This window comes from Nasonia vitripennis (genome assembly GCF_009193385.2).
Source record: "Nasonia vitripennis strain AsymCx chromosome 2 unlocalized genomic scaffold, Nvit_psr_1.1 chr2_random0009, whole genome shotgun sequence".
NCBI classification, from domain to species: Eukaryota; Metazoa; Arthropoda; class Insecta; order Hymenoptera; family Pteromalidae; genus Nasonia; species Nasonia vitripennis.
The window spans coordinates 1,748,371-1,770,447 of NW_022279616.1; the positions used below are offsets into that span (position 1 = coordinate 1,748,371).

At 36.6% G+C, this 22,077-nt stretch overlaps 3 protein-coding genes and 1 long non-coding RNA gene across 6 annotated transcripts in view; 1 reads left to right on the forward strand and 3 right to left on the reverse strand.

The window, feature by feature from the left end:
- The window catches only part of LOC100114305 (dehydrogenase/reductase SDR family protein 7-like), an 89,476-nt gene extending 84,601 nt beyond the window's left edge, over positions 1-4,875 (reverse strand). The window contains exon 1 of one of the 3 annotated variants that reach the window (XM_001599314.6): positions 4,640-4,875. The gene's annotated coding sequence lies outside the window, so the exon portion shown is untranslated. Of the gene's footprint in view, positions 1-4,242 lie in introns of all 3 variants that reach the window. The other 2 variants (XM_016987422.3, XM_016987424.3) reach the window with 2 other exon arrangements.
- Positions 4,876-5,762: 887 nt separating this feature from the next.
- LOC116416517 lies at positions 5,763-7,256 on the reverse strand. The gene is made up of 3 exons (XR_004226904.1): positions 6,297-7,256; positions 5,945-6,219; positions 5,763-5,866 (listed from the first exon to the last, which is right to left on the reverse strand). It is a non-coding gene; the product is annotated as an uncharacterized LOC116416517 (long non-coding RNA).
- An 8,789-nt stretch (positions 7,257-16,045) lies between these two features.
- Positions 16,046-17,451, reverse strand: LOC116416519. The gene is made up of 2 exons (XM_031925303.1): positions 16,320-17,451; positions 16,046-16,244 (listed from the first exon to the last, which is right to left on the reverse strand). Exons 1-2 carry the CDS (start codon positions 16,643-16,645, stop codon positions 16,046-16,048), a joined length of 525 nt encoding a protein of 174 aa, XP_031781163.1. The 5' UTR covers positions 16,646-17,451.
- A 3,440-nt stretch (positions 17,452-20,891) lies between these two features.
- On the forward strand, positions 20,892-21,765 carry LOC116416520. Its single transcript, XM_031925304.1, has 2 exons — positions 20,892-21,413; positions 21,498-21,765. The coding sequence occupies exons 1-2, from the start codon at positions 21,307-21,309 to the stop codon at positions 21,763-21,765; spliced, it is 375 nt and encodes a 124-aa protein (XP_031781164.1). The 5' UTR covers positions 20,892-21,306.
- The last annotated feature ends 312 nt before the right edge of the window (positions 21,766-22,077 follow it).

Genomic DNA, 22,077 nt, shown 5'->3' on the forward strand with positions numbered 1-22,077 from the left:
ACAGGATGAGGTCGAACAAGACCCTTGGGGTCGAGCATACAAAATAGTAATGAAGAAGATTAAAGGAAGCTACGTGCCCCCTCCAAAATGCCCGGAGCTATTACACCGGGTAGTGACCACGCTGTTCCCCAGGCAACTGAAAGAGCCAAGTGTCATCAAAAGAGGTTTAAATGAAGAGGCTATCCCACCGATTACGATTGAGGAATTGTTAGCCGCCTGCAGAAGGGTAAGAAACAACAAGGCGCCAGGGCCGGATGACATTCCAAAAATTGCGTTGACTTTTATGCCTTTTATGCTCATCCAGAGGTCTTCGTAGACTTGTACAATACATGTCTAGAAGAGGGAACATTTCCTACAAACTAGAAAAAACAGCGACTAGTGCTTCTGCCAAAAGGAAAGAAACCACCCGAGGAGTGCTCATCATACAGACCACTCTGCATGCTGGATACCCCAGGGAAGATTCTGGAACGCATTATCTGCGTCAGAATGGATCATTTTATAGAAGGAAAAGGTGGATTAGCGGAACACTAATATGGCTTCAGAAAGAACCCTCGTTCAACCCTGGACGCAGTTAGTCTAGTGATTGACACTACACAAACAGCAATAGAGGGGAAATGATGGAAGGGAGAAAAAAGAAGTATTGCACCATAGTTACATTGGATGTCAAAAATGCATTCAATTCAACCAGATGGAGTGAAATACACGAGGCACTCCGAAAGCAGGATGTGCCCTTATATATAAGAAGGATGATGTCCGACTACTTGAAGGACAGAATTCTATTATATGACACTGAGGACGGTACCAAGACATATAAAGTTACAGGAGGTGTCCCCCAAGGGTCGGTACTTGGCCCACCGACTTGGAACATCATGTATGACGGGGTACTAAAGCCACAATTACCTGAAGGAGCAACAGTCGTAGGATTCGCTGACGACATAGCAGTGGTGGTAGTAGCGAAACATAAAGAAGAGTTGACAGACATAGCTAAAGAGTCAACCCGTATAATACACGAATGGCTAACAGAGACGGGACTGAAACTAGCCAGTCACAAAACGAAAGTTATCCTCATTTCCAGTAGGAAGAAGATGGAGGAAATCATACTTACGGTGGATTGACATGAGATCGTTTCTCAACCAACCATCAAATACTTGGGCATCACCATCGATGCAAGACTAAGTTTTAAACAGCATCTGGGAATAGTCAGTGATAAAGCAACAAAAATTGGGACTGCTCTATCACGATTCATGCCAAATGTAGGAGAGCCACCTCAGAAGCGAAGGTTACTCTTAGCCAGTGTAACCACATCGATTATGCTTTACGGAGCCCCAATATGGGCAGATGCGATGCGAGTGAAATCGTATGCACGAAAGTTGACTACCGTGTATAGGCGAAGTGCACTAAGAGTGACGTCCGCTTACTGTACGGTATCAGACGATGCTGTCTGCATTATAGCATATAGAAAGAAAGGACGTATTCGAAGCTAGGAGACGATCGAGTGACAAAAGCCAGAAGGAGATCTGGGATGCCGCAAGAAAGAAGACGATAGTTGAATGGCAAACAAGATAAGACACTAGTGGCAAAGGACGAAGGACTCATCGCCTTATACCAAGGATAGAAAACTGGATTGGAAGACATGGGGTTCAAACTAGACGACCATCCGAACTGCCCAATATGTTCGGATGCAACAGAGGATGTCTTTTGCGAGTGCTCACGATATCATCAGGAGCGAGAGGAACTTGAGAGTTATCTTCAGATCAGAGTAACTTCTGAGTCGACTATGACGGCCATGCTGACGTCAGAGGATGGATGGTGCGCAGTCAGCAATTATGCAGCAGACATTCTCAAGAAAGTCAGGAAAGACGAAGAAGACAGAAGAAGACGCAGAGGCTGAGTACGTACGTGTGTATGTGCGACGCAGAAAATGAAGGATGACTATAGTGATGACGACCACATCAACCAGAAGCGGGTGGAAGCCTTTCGCCCCATCGCGAAGCATTGCTTGACGGTGGTACCGCGGGGTTCAGGGGCATAGAAGATGGAGCTACGCACCTTTACCGAGGGTCGATAAAGGGCGTTCCTTTTAACGGCTGAGTGTTTTTTCACCTGGCTGTAGAGGGGATGGGTTTAGTCGGTGGGAATCCGACACACAGCTGACATTGTGGATGGGGCTGTTTCGACAACCCCATAAACAAGGTCATGCTATGGTTTTTCTAAGATTTTCCTTAATACCTCTTTTTTAGAGAGAGAAAAAAAATACACACACACATCCATACGGACATCTATACTGACATTCATACAGACATGTTCTAAAAACCCTTGATTTGAACTTCTAACACACCAAAAAGTATTTTCTAGAAGTTTTGAGGAAACTCAAAATTTTACTATTACAAAGCTTCCTCTAGGAGGAAGCAATTTTTAATCTTGTAAAATAAAAATTGTTGAGCTCACGGTCAGACTTTTGGTGTTATCATCCAGATGGTAACACCTAATTAGGTCCGCATTATATGAATTTTGTGAATTATAATAATTCTAAATAACTTGGAGTACAAATATTCAACGTCACGAATTGTTTGATAATTTCCACCCAATAATCAGCTGATCATCATTAACATTTTATCTCATATAAATACATATTCATAACTATCAGCTTTTATAAAAATATTAAGCTGATATCACCTGATAATCAGCTGATGTTTTGGCATGATAATCAGTAGATTATCAGGTGATTATGATCTAATAATCAGCTGATTGTCATCTCCCTTTTTCAGTAGAGATCCTATTTGATCCCATATCTCATTATATTTTAAAACATTCATATAATATTATAACCTATTTATTCTAATTAAAATAAATCAGAAAATATCCAATTTATTATTATTAATATTAAATCCTATTATATCAGATTAGGCCGTAATCAGTCTATCTGGTTCATCGAATTGAAATCGACTATATCGTACATAATTTTAATTTAGTATAATCAGATTTGATGAGTTATTTTTACCAGGGCAAGCAGAACATACAAAGACACCTGTGACTTTTTTATTTTTTCACTTTTTTGACACAAGTCATTTTGTGTAACACTCTCATAGCCATTAAGACGATGTCAGTACAACACTAATTGATTCAAGTGTTATCTAACCTCAAAAATTGTTTCAATCATAAATAATATATCATTACACTTACTCGTAGCGTTAAAATGCAGTATTCCATGATCGCTATTAATTATTTAGAATAGCTAGGTCTTACTTTTGTGTAATTATGCATAATTTTTGCAAATAACAAAAACTACGATGCAAAGTGAAGGTGGCAATATCAGTAAGATGACCGTCACTTACATAAACATCATTGAGTAAAATAAAATGTTGCTCGAATTTAATCAACAAAAACTCTGTGTTCCGCGATAACCTACTCAATAACAAACAATTATCAATTTGAGTTTCGATGGTACAAAGAATATTGAAAGTAAACAATGTAAAGTAAAACTCGAGATAAAGGTCACAATTGGTCACATTGGCTCTAACATCCCCTTAAGTAGCTATAATTTATGCTTTGCTTTACACTGAACAAAAATACAGCAGAAACTGCTGTATAACACGGCAACTTTAGCTTATGATTTAAAAGGTTATACATAACCTACATATCCTCAAGATAGAGACAGCTTGCCAACACCTCCCAAAACTACCAGTGGCCACTCGCTGTTTTTACTGAACAGTCACTACAGTGGCAATACAGCTAAAATTGCCGTGTTTTATAGCAGAATTGGCTGGTTTTTTTCAGTTTATTCAATGGAATCTCTTTTCACAATCTTGAAAAGCTTTGTAATACGCCCTATTGTAAAATCTTACATGAGATCTGAGGCGAGTTCACAAATTTTGACGTGAGACCCAAGCGTAAGATCTCACATGAGATGCGGTATAACTTTATTCTTACTCTAATAAATGTGCAAAAAATTTCCGAAAAATGTTTCATGGCTGGTTGCCTATCTTCATTAATACAAGATGTTAATTAGTCTTAAGGTAGTACACTTAGGTAGCTAGTTTATTTTTTATTTGTTTGTGGAATATCTCTAATGACAGAAGTTGCATAAGTCGAGGTATAACAAATCATGATTATGCACTTTCATTAGGCGATTTTGTTTACCATAGTTATTAATAAAAAGTTTTAGACAGAAGCTAATTTGACTCATATTTTGAGGTTAAGTGCAAGTCCTTTTTTAAATCTGTTGTTTAATACTATACTTACAGGTTTTAAAGTCCTGCCTACAAGCACTTAAACTATAAAGTAGTTGATTAATTAATAATCTACAAAATTTTGTAATACAATTACAGCACAAGAGTAATATACGACATTAAAATGTTTATAACTTTTTTTCACGCTTCAAACCTGCACCAAAATTTGACTGAGTAATATTTTTAATAAAACCTACTCATATGCCAAACTAGGTACTTCTGAACCATCAATCACATTAGTGTAGTACTCCTTTAAGCTAATTTTGACTTTTATTAGATCCATACTTTTAATTCAAATTTTTTTCATTTTAGTGATTTTTTAAATCATTGAAGGAGATAGTAAAGGAGACTTAAACCGCTTACTTATTACAAAATTTTATTGCGGTAAATATAACATAAATAAATCTTACTAATGCTAATAGTTTGCTGCAGCTAAGTATGAAATAGGTCCACTTGTGCAAAGTATTTTCAGCTAAATTTTATTTAAAAAAACTTTAAAAATAATTGAATCATTCAATACTGCTGCACTGACAATTTCAGAATAAGATTTATCAAATGTTTATTTTTTTTCACCCTTAGGGCTATCAAGGAACAGAGTCAAGTATTAAGTATTAAAGGCCGTGACAGCTAAAAAGCATAGAGCCCAACCATAAGACACAACCAGACAGGGATGGCAACCGGAAGTGCAGAAAGTTGCACCGAATGGCTAAGTTCAGACCATGGCGCGTAGAAAATAAATTTCTATAGTCCGTAGCGCGAGAGTCGCTCTTCTGCAGTGCGTTCTGCTAGGCGCATGTAAACAGCTGTGCATAAATCCTGGCAGTGTACGCGTACTTGTTGCTCAAACCCCTTTTTTAGTTATAGTCAGGTAGAAAAGTTAATCAGTAGCGATGCAAAAGCTTTCTAGAAAATTTGTTTGTTGATTTCGCATACGCTACAAAAGTTTCACGCACGCTGAATTTTCTTTCGCGTACGCGATGTCGGCCGCGGAGATACACTCGGAAAGAGTGAAAATTTATAACATAATTTTTGATTTATTCTGACAGGTAATCCATATAATGATAATTTCTACATAATCCGCAAATGAGGAGAAATCGATTCGTGTCAAAAATATTAATATTAACGATTTTTTTGTATAGTTATAGGAAAATACAAATTTAGCGTCGCACCTGGATCAGCAATTTTCTTTTCTTGGTAAATGAAAAACGGGAAATCCGCAAGTGAAAATTCTTATGGAGATTATTTCCGCAAGTAAGGAGGGATCGTTTTAGATAGGGTAGGTTCATAAATAATAATATTGATTTATCTCGTGCGCTAAGAATTACTATTCAAGTCGATAAGTGATCTAATCGACTTCAATCGTCCTTTTTCAACAGGGTACGAACATTAATATGTTAATTATAATGAAATTTATTTTTTAGATGCTGCAGGGGAAGTAAAAAGAAACCGTCAACGCTATTACAAGCATTGAGTATACAGTGTATTTTTTATGTTTATTATGTGTAATAATAAATTGTATTCATAATATCTTCTCTAACTGCTGCCATAGCACGTCCCATCTCATGCACAGCACTGCATAATATTAATGAGAGCACGTAGTATCCCATTTCATTGTAAGGAATGTCAACTCCTGGAACCTGGTGACGATTAAATTATTTTTATAACTTTCAAGAACACTAATAATAGAATGGTAATACAAATACAATTAAATTTACCATAAGTTCCAATACTTGTTCTTTCTTTTCATTTGGCGATGCTGAATTGTACAGTCAAATGTTAAGTGTCACTTTTAAAATGACTACTATCGATATTGGAAACAGTAGAATTGTTGAGACCTCTACATTGTACCACAGTGACCAGAATTTTGAACTCATGCCCCATCTCATTAATGAGCGATTTAAGGCAGTGGTGAACCATTTTATGCGTATAATAATTGGATTTCCAGACAAAATTTTTTTAACAGAGTCAGATAGGGTAGGTGCATACATGACTGCAATAAATATTTCATATTAAACAAGCAAAATTTATGTCAAAGTAGAAAAATATCCAGCTATACATGTATCATACGCTTGGCTGATGAATGACTAATCCAACGTTGTTTTTTTCTGGATTCTGGTCTCGCATGAAGTCTCTGTGACACCAGGTATGGCATCAGGTTGCACCAGCGTCTAATGAAACTTTGGCAGTCACAACATAATCGATAAACTCTTCTCAGTCATCACCTCAACCGTTGCAAATATTAAATGCATCCTAACCTAACATCTTGATTTTGGAGCTGTGTGTGAAAGGCAGACTGTTCACTCGCCAGTTTTGTTCAAGTGTGCAATAGCTTCTGTACAAGAGAATAAGTACAGCGATGGTCCAGAACATCTGAAGCAATGAGCTCGACTGCTGCAGCACACATTTTACAACTTGACAATTCACAAAACAGCAGCATCTCCCGTACACCCACAACTGCTGGAATCCCTGCTTTTGTTCGCACATTTTACAACACTACACTATTACAACTATTAGCAGCACGGGAAGGGGTTTGAGCAACAAGTACGCGTACACTGCGAGGATTTATGCACAGCTGTTTACATGCGCCTAGCAGAACGCACTGCAGAAGAGCGACTCTCGCGCTACGGACTATAGAAATTTATTTTCTACGCGCCGTGGTCTAAAGTTAGCCATTCGGTGCAACTTTCTGCACTTCCGGTTGCCATCCCTGCAACCAGAGATTAGAGGAGAGATTGCCGATGAGCATGGGCGAAAGCGTGCCGTGCGATATGCAGTCGTAAGCTAGCGCCGCCCTGCGGTTTTCGCTCCGAACTATACGCATCTAGAAGCAGCGGAGGAGAAGTAGGGGCGGCCGTACGCAACCAGAGATTAGTAGAGAGATTGCCGATGCCGTGTTAAAAAGGCGTGCTGAATTCGATCATGACACCACCATGCGGTGCGTACTCGAATTATACGCATCTAGCAAAAATCTCCCACTCTCGCGCACTCACCAGCTGCAGTCTCGCGCGCTGTTCAAAAAGAGATGAGGGGAAGAGCTTTTCGGGAGCCGATAATGCGCAAAGCTAGGGTTCAAATCTTGTGCAGGGATTTTGTTTTATTCATAATATTATTTTACATTAAGTATAATAAAGTACATGTAGCCTCAATATAGATATTGTTTAATGATTTTTATTCTTATTATGAAACACTCTAAAACACAAAGCTGAAAATCTGTAAGTGGAAAGTTAAAAACGTACATTTTAAACTTTATAAAAGATTGAAGTACACCTATATTAATCTTTAAAAACTGCCCGATGTTCGGAAAAGATTAAAATGATTATTTAACATTGTTGTGCGTTGCGTCAAACGATTAAATTTATCAAATTACATTTTTGTGTGTATAAGTCTTATTTCGACCTCATATATTATTATGGGTTGAAAAGAATTAAGTAATAAATCAGGCTGAAAAGGATTAGGTAATAAACCAGGCTGAGTATATATTATTCAGGCATATTATTATGCTAATAAGAATGTTAAAAAAACGAAATAAACGAATGTAAAAAAATTTTAATTATTTGAAGTAGTCTTGATTAAAATGAAACGAACAAGTTAAGCTTAAGCTTAAACAAAAATAAATCAAACTAACGAGCCACCCCACCCTCTCGATAAACATATGCTACTTTCGATTAATTGACTCCAACGACGTTCGTGGCGGCGCGGTCAACGTCGTGGATCGGTATTCTTATGCACTCGAGTTCAAGCCCGATGCCCGGCAATCTTTTTCTCTTTTTTCTACTTAATTATAACATTCATATTATATGTAATAATAAGTAATATCTTATTATTTTATTCATTTTAATTATCTTTTTATATTTTCATAGCTTACACATAAAGCCACTTATTTTTTCAATCTACTTTTGTCAGAGCTTCAACATTAATAATCAAAATAGATGCATAATTAATATCAAAACAGAAAATTCTTTAACAGGTTGAGTGCTAAGCCACTAATTATGATGTGTAATCGTTTTGAAAATAGGGGTTATCGACTTCTTTTGGTCAAAGCAGCATTTAACAATTACACAATAGCAATCGACAATTTGCATTGATATGTAGGGGTCATGTAGCGCTCAACCTCTTAATGAATATGAAATCAACTTCACTTACCTGAATTTTCAATCCATAATCGTTGTCTTTCTGGATCCATTGGAAAACGAAACAAGCGATGACCTGTGAGCTTTCCATTGTTGCAGCGGATGTATTTACAAAAGTCGTACACTGTTAACTGCTTGGCCATTTGGCACTACTATTGCACTTAACGAGACAAAAAACATGAAAAAAACACACGATTATGCTCAAAAAACGCAACTACACGTGTTCGATTTCGATGCTGGCGACGGCGATGTAAACATTAACTGACAGATCAAAATAAATGCACATCGCCTCGCACGCGACGTCGCTAGATTCCGCGAATTAGCTCGCCCCGTGAAGTATTGTGTTTTTCTTAAAATATCGATTGAAAATTTTTTCTCAAACATTTTACAGAATATGATTGTTCGCTAATACGCTCATTACGATCCGATTATATCATTATATAAAAATTATTAATGAATAGAACAATCATACATACCTGCATATTTACAAATATTAATTGATGAAATCTTAATCATATAAAATCAATTAAATAAATTTTTATTCATAATTTTATACTTGTTTATAATTGTTTTTTATTCATCACGTTTAACAAATATAGAAGTATTTTAGTTTCTAAAATACTTCTACATAAATTGTTCATAAATTTAAACATTTTGAAATATTTTATAAGGAACCTACAAGAATTAATTTTGAATAGTCAATGATCAACATTTTAAATTTTATTTAATTGTAATTGTTGTAGCAGTAAAGGACAAAAAGGAGGACTGGATATAAAAGTATTAGTCAAATTTACAATTTAATAAATAATTTTATTTATTATAATGTGTCTGCTTTGATGCATGAGATCGCAAAAGCTCGAGTTGCCGCCAGTCGCCGTTTCTCATTTCCCCTCCATCGCGACATGCGTACTATTGCCCCTACTACTCTCCTCCGCTCGAGCTAGATGCGTATAGTTCGAGCGAAACTCCGCGAGGCGGCAGCAGCTTACGACTGAATGTTGCATGACACGCTTCGCCCCATGCTCATCGGCAATCTCTCTACTAATCTCTGACGCAACTAGCTTCCCCATCAGCAGCAGCGGCGAAGAGGGAAGTAGAGAGTACACAATCACATCGCGGCGCGGCAGAGCATAGAGGAGAAATAACATAAGCAGCGGTAACTGTTAAGGATTCGGACTTACGCGGTGAATATGATTCATAAACAATGATATATTTATAAACAATCACCGATAAACTCTATTACAGACTAAACTCTAAGCCCTCAATGTCAGTGGCCATGATCGTCTTTATGAAATCAACCCTCATAATTAAAAACTTTAATTTTTTAGACGGATTATGGTTAAACCGACACAAACACGTTAAGCTTAAGCTTAAACAAAGTTAAATTAAACTAACAAGCCACCCCAGCCTCCCGATAAACATATGCTACTTTCAGTTTTCCTCCATCAACGATGATTGTGGCGGCGCGATCTACGTTGTTGCTTGGTATTCTTATGCACTCGGGTTCGAGTCCGAGTATTTTTTTTTTTACTTGCTGATAAAATATACAGTATACAATAATAATGAAATATGTCATTTTGCTTCTGCAATTATATTTCAATTTAAGTATACGGTGGGCCTGCAATAAATATAGGTATAATTTACTTCTTAATCGTTTATGAAAAAAAAGTATACAATGAAACTTCTTGAATTTTAGGAATACAAATTAATATATATTTTTTTTAATATCAATGTAATTAATAAAACGTTATCGTACTAATAAGATAATTTAAATTTATTTAAAATTGTATTTTTTCTTTACGTAAAAAACTATAAATAATGGTAGTTATACATTGCAGGTCCCCTCTGTGCCGTATACTTACCTAAATTGAAATATAATTGCAGAAGTAGAATGGCATATTGCGTTATTATTGTATAGTATATATTTTATCAGCAAGTAGAAAAAAAAATTTGCTGATACTTGGAATCGAACCCGAGTGCATAAGAATACCAAGCATCAATGTAGACCGTGCCGCCACCATCGTCGTTGGCATATGAAAACTGAAAGTAGCATATGTTTATCGGGAGGCTGGGGTGGCTTATTAGTTTAATTTAGCTTTGTTTAAGCTTAAGCTTAACTTGTTTGTGTCGGTTTAATCATAATCCCTCTAAAAATTAAAGTTTTCAATCATGAGTTTTCAAAAGTTTTAGATTCTAATTTTTTTTTCACTTATGTTGTTGTTTAAACATTCTTTTTAGTCCAATAATATGCCCAAATAGCTATTTGGTGTTGGTTGAACTACCGCGAGGTGTGGATGCGCAAATTCGACAGTCGCCGTTTGTCACTTTCCTCCGGCGCGTCAGGCGCGGTGGACCTAAGAATATATAGCGCCTCTCCCTTCTCCTCCACTGCCGCTGGATGCGTATACTTCTCCAACGCTCCTTTTCTAGATGCTTATAGTTCGATCGCAGGCCGCAAGTGGCGTCATGATCGAATTCGCCACGCATTTTTAACACGGCATCGGCAATCTCTCCTCTAATCTCTGACACAACGGACTTGTGTGGCGCTGTGCATCGTTGTGTGTTCTATGCCTCTCGTAGTCGTCCTAACCTATTGTAATCCAAGATCAAAATTAGAAGAAAAATAATTACATTTTAACACAAATAATTAAAATAAAAAAAACACATGAAAACAAATCGATATGTTTAATCTAAGATAAGTAAATAGTTGTGTTGTAATATGTGAATTTATACAGTCGTAATACATAAAACGGTACTCGTCGCTCCATCTACTGGTTGACGACGATTTCGTGCAACGAGACAAGCTCGAGCGAACGCAAGCATAATGCGCATGCCTAGCGTATAATATACTTTAAGCGCATACTATACTGTATACTCAGCTCCGTGGAGTCAGACTATGCGACACTGTACTATACTCTCTCTCTTGCCTGTAAGACTCCGACCCGAGCGGACGTACTGCCGACTATGGCTATTGCCATATATAAATAAATTACTATTATTCATTTAACATTAACCTCAGTGTTCTCAATTTACCCACGGATTCCAATAAGTTGAATAAATTAATTAGTACGAGCCATAGAACACACAACGATGCACAGCGCCACACAAGTCCGTTGTGCCTTATGGTTGTGCTCTATGTTTTTTTAGCTGTCACGGCCTTTTTTTTCTCATTGAGGGTTATCTCAGGTTTGCGCAGAGCAGATGCCCGTATGTACCCAGTCCCAAGTTGCGTACGAAGAAACGCCAGCGTCCTGGGCTGTCACGGCCTTGAGTATCAAGTATTAAGTATCAACAGTGCAGAGCTTCGAGGATTTAAAAGTGGCACTCCTCGGCCAACTTCATAGTGACAAAATAAATTGTGGATAGTGCGGCTATGTTCATGCTGTATAGCGTAGCCAAAATTGGCAGAACAGAAAGCGGTAAATTTGAATAGTTTAAAAATCGAAAAAAAATGCTGTAATTAAATTTCGAATATCGGGCAATGAATAAGGTACTAAAATGAATGAAAGTTACTGTAAAAAAATTTTTTTACTTTAAAAACAGTTATAAACATTCATTGAAATTTGTACGTACTTCTACCCGAATCGCATTATTCAAATCGTAAAAAATTTTAATTTCGGCATTACGGGCGGTTGAAAACGGTTGAATAATTAACTATATGAAAAGTATGAATAATTTAAACATTTTAGAATAATCACAACGTTTAAACAACAATATAAATGCAATAAAACTATAAAGCCCCTTTTACACTATGTACTGAAATTCTAATAAATGTATCAAAAATGTATTAAAATGTAATTAAAAAATGTATTAAAAATGTAGTAAAATATTTTAATTACGCTTTAAAATATGTACTCTAAGGAATTTTTGAGGTCGCTGATTACGAATCTGATATCAGATTTGCAAAATGATTTGTTTAAACAACTTTGTTTATGCAAATTACTGCATAATTTGAGTTTTGAGAGAAACTAATGTACTATAAGGAGTTTTTGCGGTCGCTGATTACGAATCTAATATCAGATTTGCACCTTGAACCTCAAGATTATGAAGCAAGCGTTTTACCACCGAGCCATCGTGATCTTTTATATTATCGATTACTTAAGTGGAATCAAATAGTCATTATAACTTACGCGCCATTGTATGTTTTATTTATTATTACACAATTACTATTAGTGTGTTTTAATAAAATAAACTCGATATAATTAATTACTAATAAATAAAGCATACAAGGATGTGTTAGATAATATAATAACTATTTGATTCTACTAAAGTGATCGACATCACGCTTCTTTTGACGTGCCGTCATATTATTAAAATGATTTTTCTTCTGAAAACTAGCGGCACGTGGGCTAGGTGGGTTAAAGCATTTTTGTTTTAGCAAGAAAGTTTTAGCAAGGTGGGTTAAAGCATTTTTGTTCTTGCTTTAATATCCGCCTACGCTCGCCTCCCTTCGAAGTGCCGTCGTGCTATTTAAATGAATCATTATTTTAAAACCTCCGGCACGTGGGGAAGGTAGGTTAAAGCGTTTTTGTTTTTGCTTGAATACTCGCCTACGCTCGCGTTTCTTCGATGTGCCGAGGTATTATTTAAATATAGCTTTTTTTATAAATACTTGCTGCGGTTAGAATAGGTGGGTTTAAGTATTTTTGTTTTACCTAAAATGCTTGCTTCCCTCGCCTTCTTTTAACGTGCCGTCATATTATTAAAATGATTTTTCTTCTGAAAACTAGCGGCACGTGGGTAGGTGGGTTAAAGGATTTTTGTTCTTGCTTTATTATCCGCCTACGCTCGCCTCCCTTCGATGTGCCGTCGTGCTATTTAAATGAATCTTTATTTTAAAACCTCTGGCACGTGGGGAAGATAGGTTAAAGCATTTTTGTTTGAGCAAGAATGCTCGCTTTCGCTTGCCTCCCTCCGTTGTGCCGTCGTACTATTTAAATGAATCTTTTTTTGAAAAATTCTGGCCCGTGGGGTAGGTAGGTTAAAGCATTTTTGTTTGAGCAAGAATGTTTGCCTACGAGTAGATAGGCTATAGGCATACCAAATCATAGGTATACTAAAACACCCCCTCTCCTCTCAGAGTGTTTTAGTACCCGATGAGAGAGTGGGAGAGTATCCCCAGTCTACCCCCGAATGTATTTTTTTGAAAGCCTATAGCGTTCTTTCAATCGCTTCCCTTGCATGAGCGATTTAAAGTTTTCTCGCCGCCTACAAATGCTATTGGCTGCTTGTGGGATCACCCTTAATTTTAAGTCCCAATTAGCTTTCCCAGAAAAGCTAGGCAGTTTTCCTTCGAGAGATCCGCTTTTAGCGATTGACAAGTGGCGTAAAGACAATGGTCATAAAAATGCACTCAGACCGATAGGCCTGCAGAGAGCCCGAAGATGAACATGAGCTGATAGGACTAGCGAACGACAAACTATACTTATAGTGATTGACGAGTAATCTAGAGGCATGCACCAATACCGATGGGTCTCGTGATAGTCATTTTTGGCAGGAGATCCCTTATTTTGTTGCTCTACCAGCAGAGAGCGCGGAGATTAACACGTTGTACTGACTTTGACGAGTTTCCTAGAGGCCTGCAGGAAATCCCCAGAAAGATGCAGATGCACCGATAAGTTTTATGAAGATACCCCTCTCTTTTTTTTCGTTTCGCTAGTAGCGGACAAAAATGCGTGAGTGTCGAAGATACCTGCAGAGATGAAGGTTGTAAAGGCTTTTAAGCTTTTGACGAGTGACCGAAGAGGGCCGCAGGAATCTAGAAACTATACCCGCTGGCAAGACCTTTCTTTTTGTTTCGCTACCCACGGTGAAAATCAATTATTTTTCGGAAAAGGTCTGCAAAAGTACCCATAAATTGTATCACGAAGGCAAGTGAAATTTTTATTTGACGGGGAGGAGCATGGTCAAGGGAGGTGTTTTTGAAATTAAGGGAGGAACATTTTTCTCCAATTAGAGGACTTTTCAGGAAAGTAGTGGGAAAAGAAGCTCAGCAAATCCGAGGATTTTCGGCAAAATAATGAAAAGTGTGCTCCTGTTTTCGAATATAAATAACCCCTCAAGATATACCGGAGTCAGTCACAGGTTTTCTTGCAAGCTGTCAAGAAAATGTCTTCGAAGAAAAGTTCATCAATGCAGCCTTCTCGGAGCTGACGAAGTCTACAGGATGCTCAGGAGCGTATACGTTGGCTGATCGCCAACGCACCGACTCTCCTGACGATGCTAGACTACGTGTCCTGGGACATGGACATAGTAGAAACATGTAAGTTAATTTTCTTATTACTCCACTTTAAAGTCACGAATTTTTTAAGTTTTTAATTAATTTATTTGAATTGTTTTAAGGTTGCAGTGCCGCAACCACCGAATGCTGCTTTGCAACAATTGGCGCCGCGACGATCGCCGGCGGCTGACCCACCGCGGCGATCCCCGGCTGCTGACCCGCCGCGGCGATCGCCGGCAGCTGACCCGCCTCGACGATCCCCAGTGACTGACCTGCCGCATCGATCGCCGACAGCTGTCCCGCCTCGTCGATCTCCGGCGGCTGACCTGCCTCAACGATCCCCGGCGGCTGACCCGCCGCAGCGATCCCCAGCTGCAAACTCGTCTGAACGATCCCCAATGACTGAGCAGCCTCGTCGATCACCGACGGCTGAGCAGCCTCGGCAATCCTCGGCGACCCGAAGAAGACGGTCTTGCTCGAGCTCGAGCTCCAGCTCGAGTTCGAGTTCAAGCTCGAGCTCTAGTTCGAGCTCCAGTTGCGCATCGTGCAAATCCGTTAAAAGTATACGCGATCTCAAGCGGATTCCTAAAATTACATCCTCGAATATGAAGAGAAAAGCAAATCGTAAAAATATTAAATTTATTCTAAAAATGATATAACTTTATTTTAATTAAAATAATAATACCAATTTGATTTCTTATTTTTACAGAACAAGAAGACAACGAGCAGAAGAAGAAGAAGGCAGGAGAGAGAGAGACGTCACCAAAACCAGGAACATCTACAATGACTTCAGGTAAAAATGCTTTAACAATAAATTAGTTTTATTTTGTATTATATTTTATACAATAAATTTATTTTTTTGTTCGTTTAATTTTTTCAGAGGTTACGAGACCAGTACCGAGACGTGGTATTTTACAATTGAAAAGGACAGACAGTCAACAGCAGCAGCAACAGCAGTAACAGCAACAACAGCAGCTGCAACCACAGCCGCAGCAACAACAGCAACAACAACGCAATTTACCGAGGATTATAGATGATGAGATAATAATAGATCATGTAAACGTAAATAAAATTTACAAAAATTATAAAAAAAAATAAATTTAGCTCCGGTTAACCTACGACGGACAATGGCGGGAGTTTTCCCAAATTCAAAGTTTTATTTAACGATAGGTGTACGAAATTTTTAGAAAAGTTGAAAGAATTGTAAAATATTTAAGAAAATTTAGGTATGATTTTTAAATTGAATTACTCTGCTCTTTGTCTTCGTTTTAGTCTAAGGAAATAAATAAACTAATTTAATAAATTGACTACGTGTGAATAAGAGGTGATGACAAATTTCAATCCCTTTTCAAATTAATAATAAAAGTTTTCATATTTTTTTATAATAAAAAATAACAACTGTGTACAAAATTTTAATTTTTCTAAAAAAAAATCATTTTATTCAATAATTTTTTTCATAGTACATTTTAATAATTATCAACTTCATCTTGACTAAATTTTTCAGACAAATAATTTAATAACCATGCTCTTATTGAAAGATCATTATGGACGGCACATGATGGTTTTCTTCTAATAGAAAGATGATGGTGCAAGCAAAAGTAATTTTTATTACTTTTTATGTTCTCGAGCGGAGGGCATCCAAGATCTTCGACATTACATATTAGACTGAAAAAAAATAATGTGGATAAATTATTAAAAGCAAGGAAAGAAAAAGAACTGAAGGAATGTATAAATACTTACGTATTCGGCAAATAATTTTTCAACCACAGTGCTTTCTGTTCTCCCTTAACGAATATCTTTTTAACATCTCGTGTAAAGATTTGTAAGACATGTTGAAGTCGATGATATGGAATGTCACCAGAATTCCATTCAATTCCATGGTGACTTTTTTCTAGCCAATGTATCATACATTTTTCTTCCTCGGTAAATTCTTCCCACGGCATTGGAGACTTGAAGAGGTAAGCAGTTGGTAAAGCTGTTTTTCTTATGTTGAGAAAACTAATTTCTTTGAAAATGAAAGTATCCGCAGCAATTCTTTGAAATCCTTGTGTCAACAATATAAACATTTTCTTCCGGATATTTCAGTATGGTATTTTGAAACATCTTTTTGTATTCACACATTGCAGTCATCTTGCAGCTTCGTAGAGATAGTTCTATAAGGCGAATTTATTGTAAATGAACAGATGAATTTTGTCATCCTGCTTATATAAGAAGAAACTCCACCTTGGTTGTCACACAATTGGTTGTCAAAAAGAAGCATAGACCTCATTGGTCTAAAAATAGAAAATTTATCCCCTCCCAAGAAAATATCCCTTCTCCTCGTCATGACTTACTCCTCAGCTTTTCAATGTCGAAGATGACCACTTCTCATTGGAGCAAAGATAGAAAATCCATCCCTTCCCAAGAAAATATCCCTTCTTCTTGTCAAACTTCCTATTCATTGGTAGTTTCTAAAATTTTCCTCCTTTTCTTTCGTGGTCTCGTCTATATATAGCAAGAAATTTTACTGTGAGGAGCAGACTTCGTCTGCAACAGTACACGAAACTAGTTCTTTATACAATTCTGTTTTGTGAGTATTAAGTGAAAAAGTAAATATGGCTTCATTTCAACTTTTTGAACGCCTTGTTGAAGTAGTGCGTGATACTTTGCGAAATATACATGAAATGAGCAATAATGATATTCATTATTGGCTGGACATGTGCAATTCCACAATAAAGGAATTGAATGAAAAAATCGACAAAGTTAATCTTGCAAGAGGAGAAAAGCAGAAATATCAAACTTGTATGACACATCTTTCATGTGTGCAATTTCAACTCCAACAACATCTTCAGCAAGGAGGTGGTCTACAATCGGAAGAAACTGAAGCTAGAGTTGAGTGGCGAGATGTAGAATCGGCGTTTCAAAATCGAATTAGAACAGGTGTAGTTGTAAACATAAAGCATGTAGACATTCTAAGTTTTTTTAACGATGCGCAAAAGCTCTTCAAGGTTAAAGTAGAAGATTGCTTGAAGGAATATAACGCTGTAAAAATAAATTCTGACTTTATCGCAGAATTTTCTATGCAAAAAAAATGGTGAGGAAACGACAGGCATTAAATATTTTACAAGTGAAAGTGTTACAGCATTCATGTCAACGAATTTGGAAGAATGGTTCAAGGATCATATCAAAGAACCTATTCTCACCCAGCTTGAAGAATTCCAGGAGAAAGATTCTGGCTGGACCCTGACGAGTATTATCAGTTTGTGTATCAATATGAAAAAATATTCTCCAATCAAGGGGAGTTCCTTCATTCCACTTCCAAAGTTTATAGAAAAGAAAAAGGCATGTGTTAATGTTCGTAATAATGATAATCATTGTTTCAAGTATGCTATACTTTCAGCATTGCATCCTAGTGAAACTAATCCCAATAGAGTTAATCAATATCGTTTGTATGAGAACGAGCTGAACTTTGGTGATATAGAATTTCCAGTGAAACTCAAAGATGTTCCGAAATTCGAAAAATTAAATGATATTTCAATAAATGTATACATATTAAAAAAGTACAATGCAAAGTTCGAAGTATCGCCATGCCATATTACAAAAGAAAAGAAAGAAAAACATGTTAATCTACTCCTCATTCAAGATTTTTACATAGATGAAAATGAAGAAAATAATCATGATGATGGCGGAAGCTTGCCTAAATACCACTACGTTTGGATTAAATATCTGTCTCGACTTTTAAGCACTCAATTAAGTAAATCTCATGTAAAATCATACCACTGCGAAAGGTGTTTACAAATATTTTACTGTGAAGAAAGACTGGAAATGCATGAAAATGATTGCAAAAATTTAAATAAATGTCGAATTAATTTGCCCGACTTTAAGAATAACATTCTTAAATTTGAAGATTACAATAAGAGTGGAAAAGTTCCTTTTGTTATTTATGCAGATTTTGAATGTTTGTTAAAGCCTACTGAAAATGAAAATGCTTTTCAGCTTCATGAAGCATATAGCATAGGCTATTATATAAAGTACAGCTTCGATGACAGTTTATCTGTTTATAAATCATACAGACAAGAAAATGAAGATGAAGAGAAACCGGCAAAATGGTTTGTTCGAGAACTGAAAGGAATTAGTGAAAAGATTGGTCTACTCTACAAAAATCTAAAACCAATGAGACTTACAGATCTAGAAGAATTATCTTTTCGGACGTCATCTGTTTGCCATATATGCCGAAAGCCTATCAAAAGTGAAGAACTCGCAGTACGAGACCATTGTCATCTAACAGGACGGTACGTTAGTTTTTAATGTATACAAATATTTAACTTAAATGCTATACAACATGTAAGACTTTTTTTTCTATTTAGTTTCAGAGGTGCAGCTCACAATTCATGCAATTTAAATTACAAGGATTCAAGGTTTGTGCCGGTTATCTTTCATAACCTCAATTATGATACACACTTCATTTTGAAAGAGATTGCTACTTCTACAATAATGAATGGACGAGTATCTCTGATACCTCACAACAAAGAAAAATATATTTCATTTTCGAAGTATATAGATGACTGTGACATCAGTTTTAGATTTATAGATTCATGGCGTTTTTTACCATCATCGTTGGAAAAGCTTGCATCATATTTTGAAACCGTGCCGATAGCAGTAAATGAGTTTAAAAATGATGGATTTACAGATGAACAAATCAATCTTCTTAGACGAAAAGGTATATTTCCATATGATTTCGTAGATGGATTGGACAAGTTGATGACTGCAAAACTGCCAGAGAAGAATGAGTTTTACAATAAACTAACAGATTCTCATATTATTGACGAAGACTATCACCATGCTGTTACAGTATGGAATATGTTTACTATAAAAACTTTGGGTGAATATTCAGATTTGTACTTGAAAACAGATGTTTTATTATTAGCTGACGTCTTCGAAAGTTTTCGAGAGACATCTCTGAAAGCGTATAGTTTATGTCCTGCAGACTTTTACACGACTCCAGGTCTCACATTTTCAGCAGCTCTAAAAATGACAAAAGTGGAATTGGAGCTTCTTACAGATATAGATATGCTGATGTTTATTGAAGCAGGCATTCGAGGAGGAATAAGTCAATGTTGCAATCGGTATGCTAAGGCGAACAATCCGTACATGGGACCATCATACGATAAGAATCAGAAAACGAAGGCACTCTTATATTTTGATATTAATAATCTTTATGGATGGGCTATGGTGCAGTATTTACCAGTGGGAAAATTCAAATGGATCGAATATGAAACGAATTCAAATTTTTTCAATGCACCACCAGACTCTGATACCGGCTACTTTGCTGAAGTAGATTTAGAGTATACTGAAGAAATACATGATGATCATCAAGATTTGCCTTTTTGTGCAGAGCATCGTACACCCCCTGGCTCAAAGCAAAAGAAACTGTTGACTACTTTGAACGATAAGAAAAGGTATGCCATTCATTATCTTGCGTTAAAACAGGTATTAGATAATGGACTTCGACTAAAAAAAGTGCATAGGATTCTGAGTTTTGAGCAGAAGCCTTGGCTCAAACCATATGTTGAATTTAATACAGAGAAGAGAAAGCAGGCCAAGAATGAGTTTGAAAAGCTTTTCTACAAGTTATTAATTAATGCAGTATATGGTAAGTGCATCGAGCGAGAACGATCTCGCGTTGATGTGCGATTAGTGAATAAATTTACAGGTCGATATGGAGCAGAAGCACGTATAGCTCAACCAAATTTTCATAGTTGTGCTATCTTTGATAAAAATTTGGTTGCTATACAGCTAAAGAGAACAAGTATTACAATTAAAAAACCAATATACGTTGGTCTCAGCATTCTCGATTTGTCTAAAATATTGTTATACGATTTTCATTATTCATATATGAAGCGTCGACTTGGGGACAGATGTAAACTCCTTTACACCGACACAGATAGTCTAATATATGAAGTCGTTGACGTGGATATGTATAAAATAATGAAAGAAGACTTGCACAAATTTGATACTTCTGATTACAAAGAGAACAATCAATTTGGAATCCCGCGTGTCAATAAAAAAGTGCCTGGATTAATGAAAGATGAATGCTGTGGCAAGATTATGACGGAATTTATTGGTTTACGTAGCAAAATGTATAGTATTTTGATAGATGGATCTGAGACTGTGAAAAAAGCCAAGGGCATAAAATCGAGTGTTGTGAAGAAAACAATCACGTTCGAAGATTATCGAAAATGTCTTGAAGAACAAATTATTGTTAAACGTGTGCAGTGCAACATTCGCTCTAAATTGCATGTAGTGCATACTGAAAAACAGAATAAAATAGCAATAAGTCCGCATGATGATAAAAGATACTTATTACCTCATAGCACAGACACTTTGTTTTTGAGGAACTATTGAGGAACAGATGGCGCTGGCTGTAATTCAAATGGAGGGGGATGAAAAAATGGCTGATACAAGAGAAGAAAGAGTGGGGAGATGGAAGTGGAGAAGGGGTATGAAGCGACCAATACTGAAGAAGAAAGCGAGAGAGCAATGGAGAGAGGGAACGAAGTGACCAATGAAAACAGTGCAGCACGAGTGGGGGTGACACTTTATAGCGATACAGGTGAACAAATCATTATCGAATACGATGTTTGTGAGGAGCTAATGCACGAATGGAATCCATCGATGGAGGGGGCATCTTCCGATAGAAGGGATATTCTACAAGAGGCGATGGAAGGGGCAGACATCATGGTGGGGAATGGGCTATATCAACCGACGCAGCACGGTGAAGAGCACATTCGAGCAGTCGAGCTTGAAAATTACCTGCCTTTGGAGAAGAAACCAAGACTCACTTAACATTTCCAAGTAAGTTCATAGCTGATTCTCACTATTTTTCTTCCCAAAGAAAGTATTTTCTCTAATACAAATTCTTATATTTTTACTTTTCAGAATGGATCTATCTGCACTTAACAAAATTGCTGAGCGCGAGTTCTTGCCCAAGAAGAAAGCCACGGACTTAGAAAAAGATCATGCATACATGGTGACTGCGCTCAAGGAAGTAAAGACGAGATTCGGCACGAAGATCGTGGCCGAGATCGATGACAGCTTTCAAATATTTCTTCCAGAAAAGATCTCATCAGCAATCTTGAAAGATCAAGAACTTTTCAATAATCTCTCTAACACAGCAAATAAACTTAGTTTATTTATAACATATTAGGGTGGAACTTCTTTTAAGTTCACCACATACTAAAATAATGAAAGACAAAGACTGATAATTGTTAAATACTATTTATTTATTTGTTCAAACTTGTGTGCAATTTACATGAATAAATACATTATTAAATATAATAACAATTGCTTTTTTATTTATTTGAACCTTGAATAATAATTCATACAATCTCATTTTTATCTATCCAACTATTATGCTTGTCACTAAATCCTAACCATTTAACATATATGCGTTTACCACTTTTCTTTAAAACTTTTTCTACTAAATAAATTCCCGGATACATAGTTTTATGAATTTCCG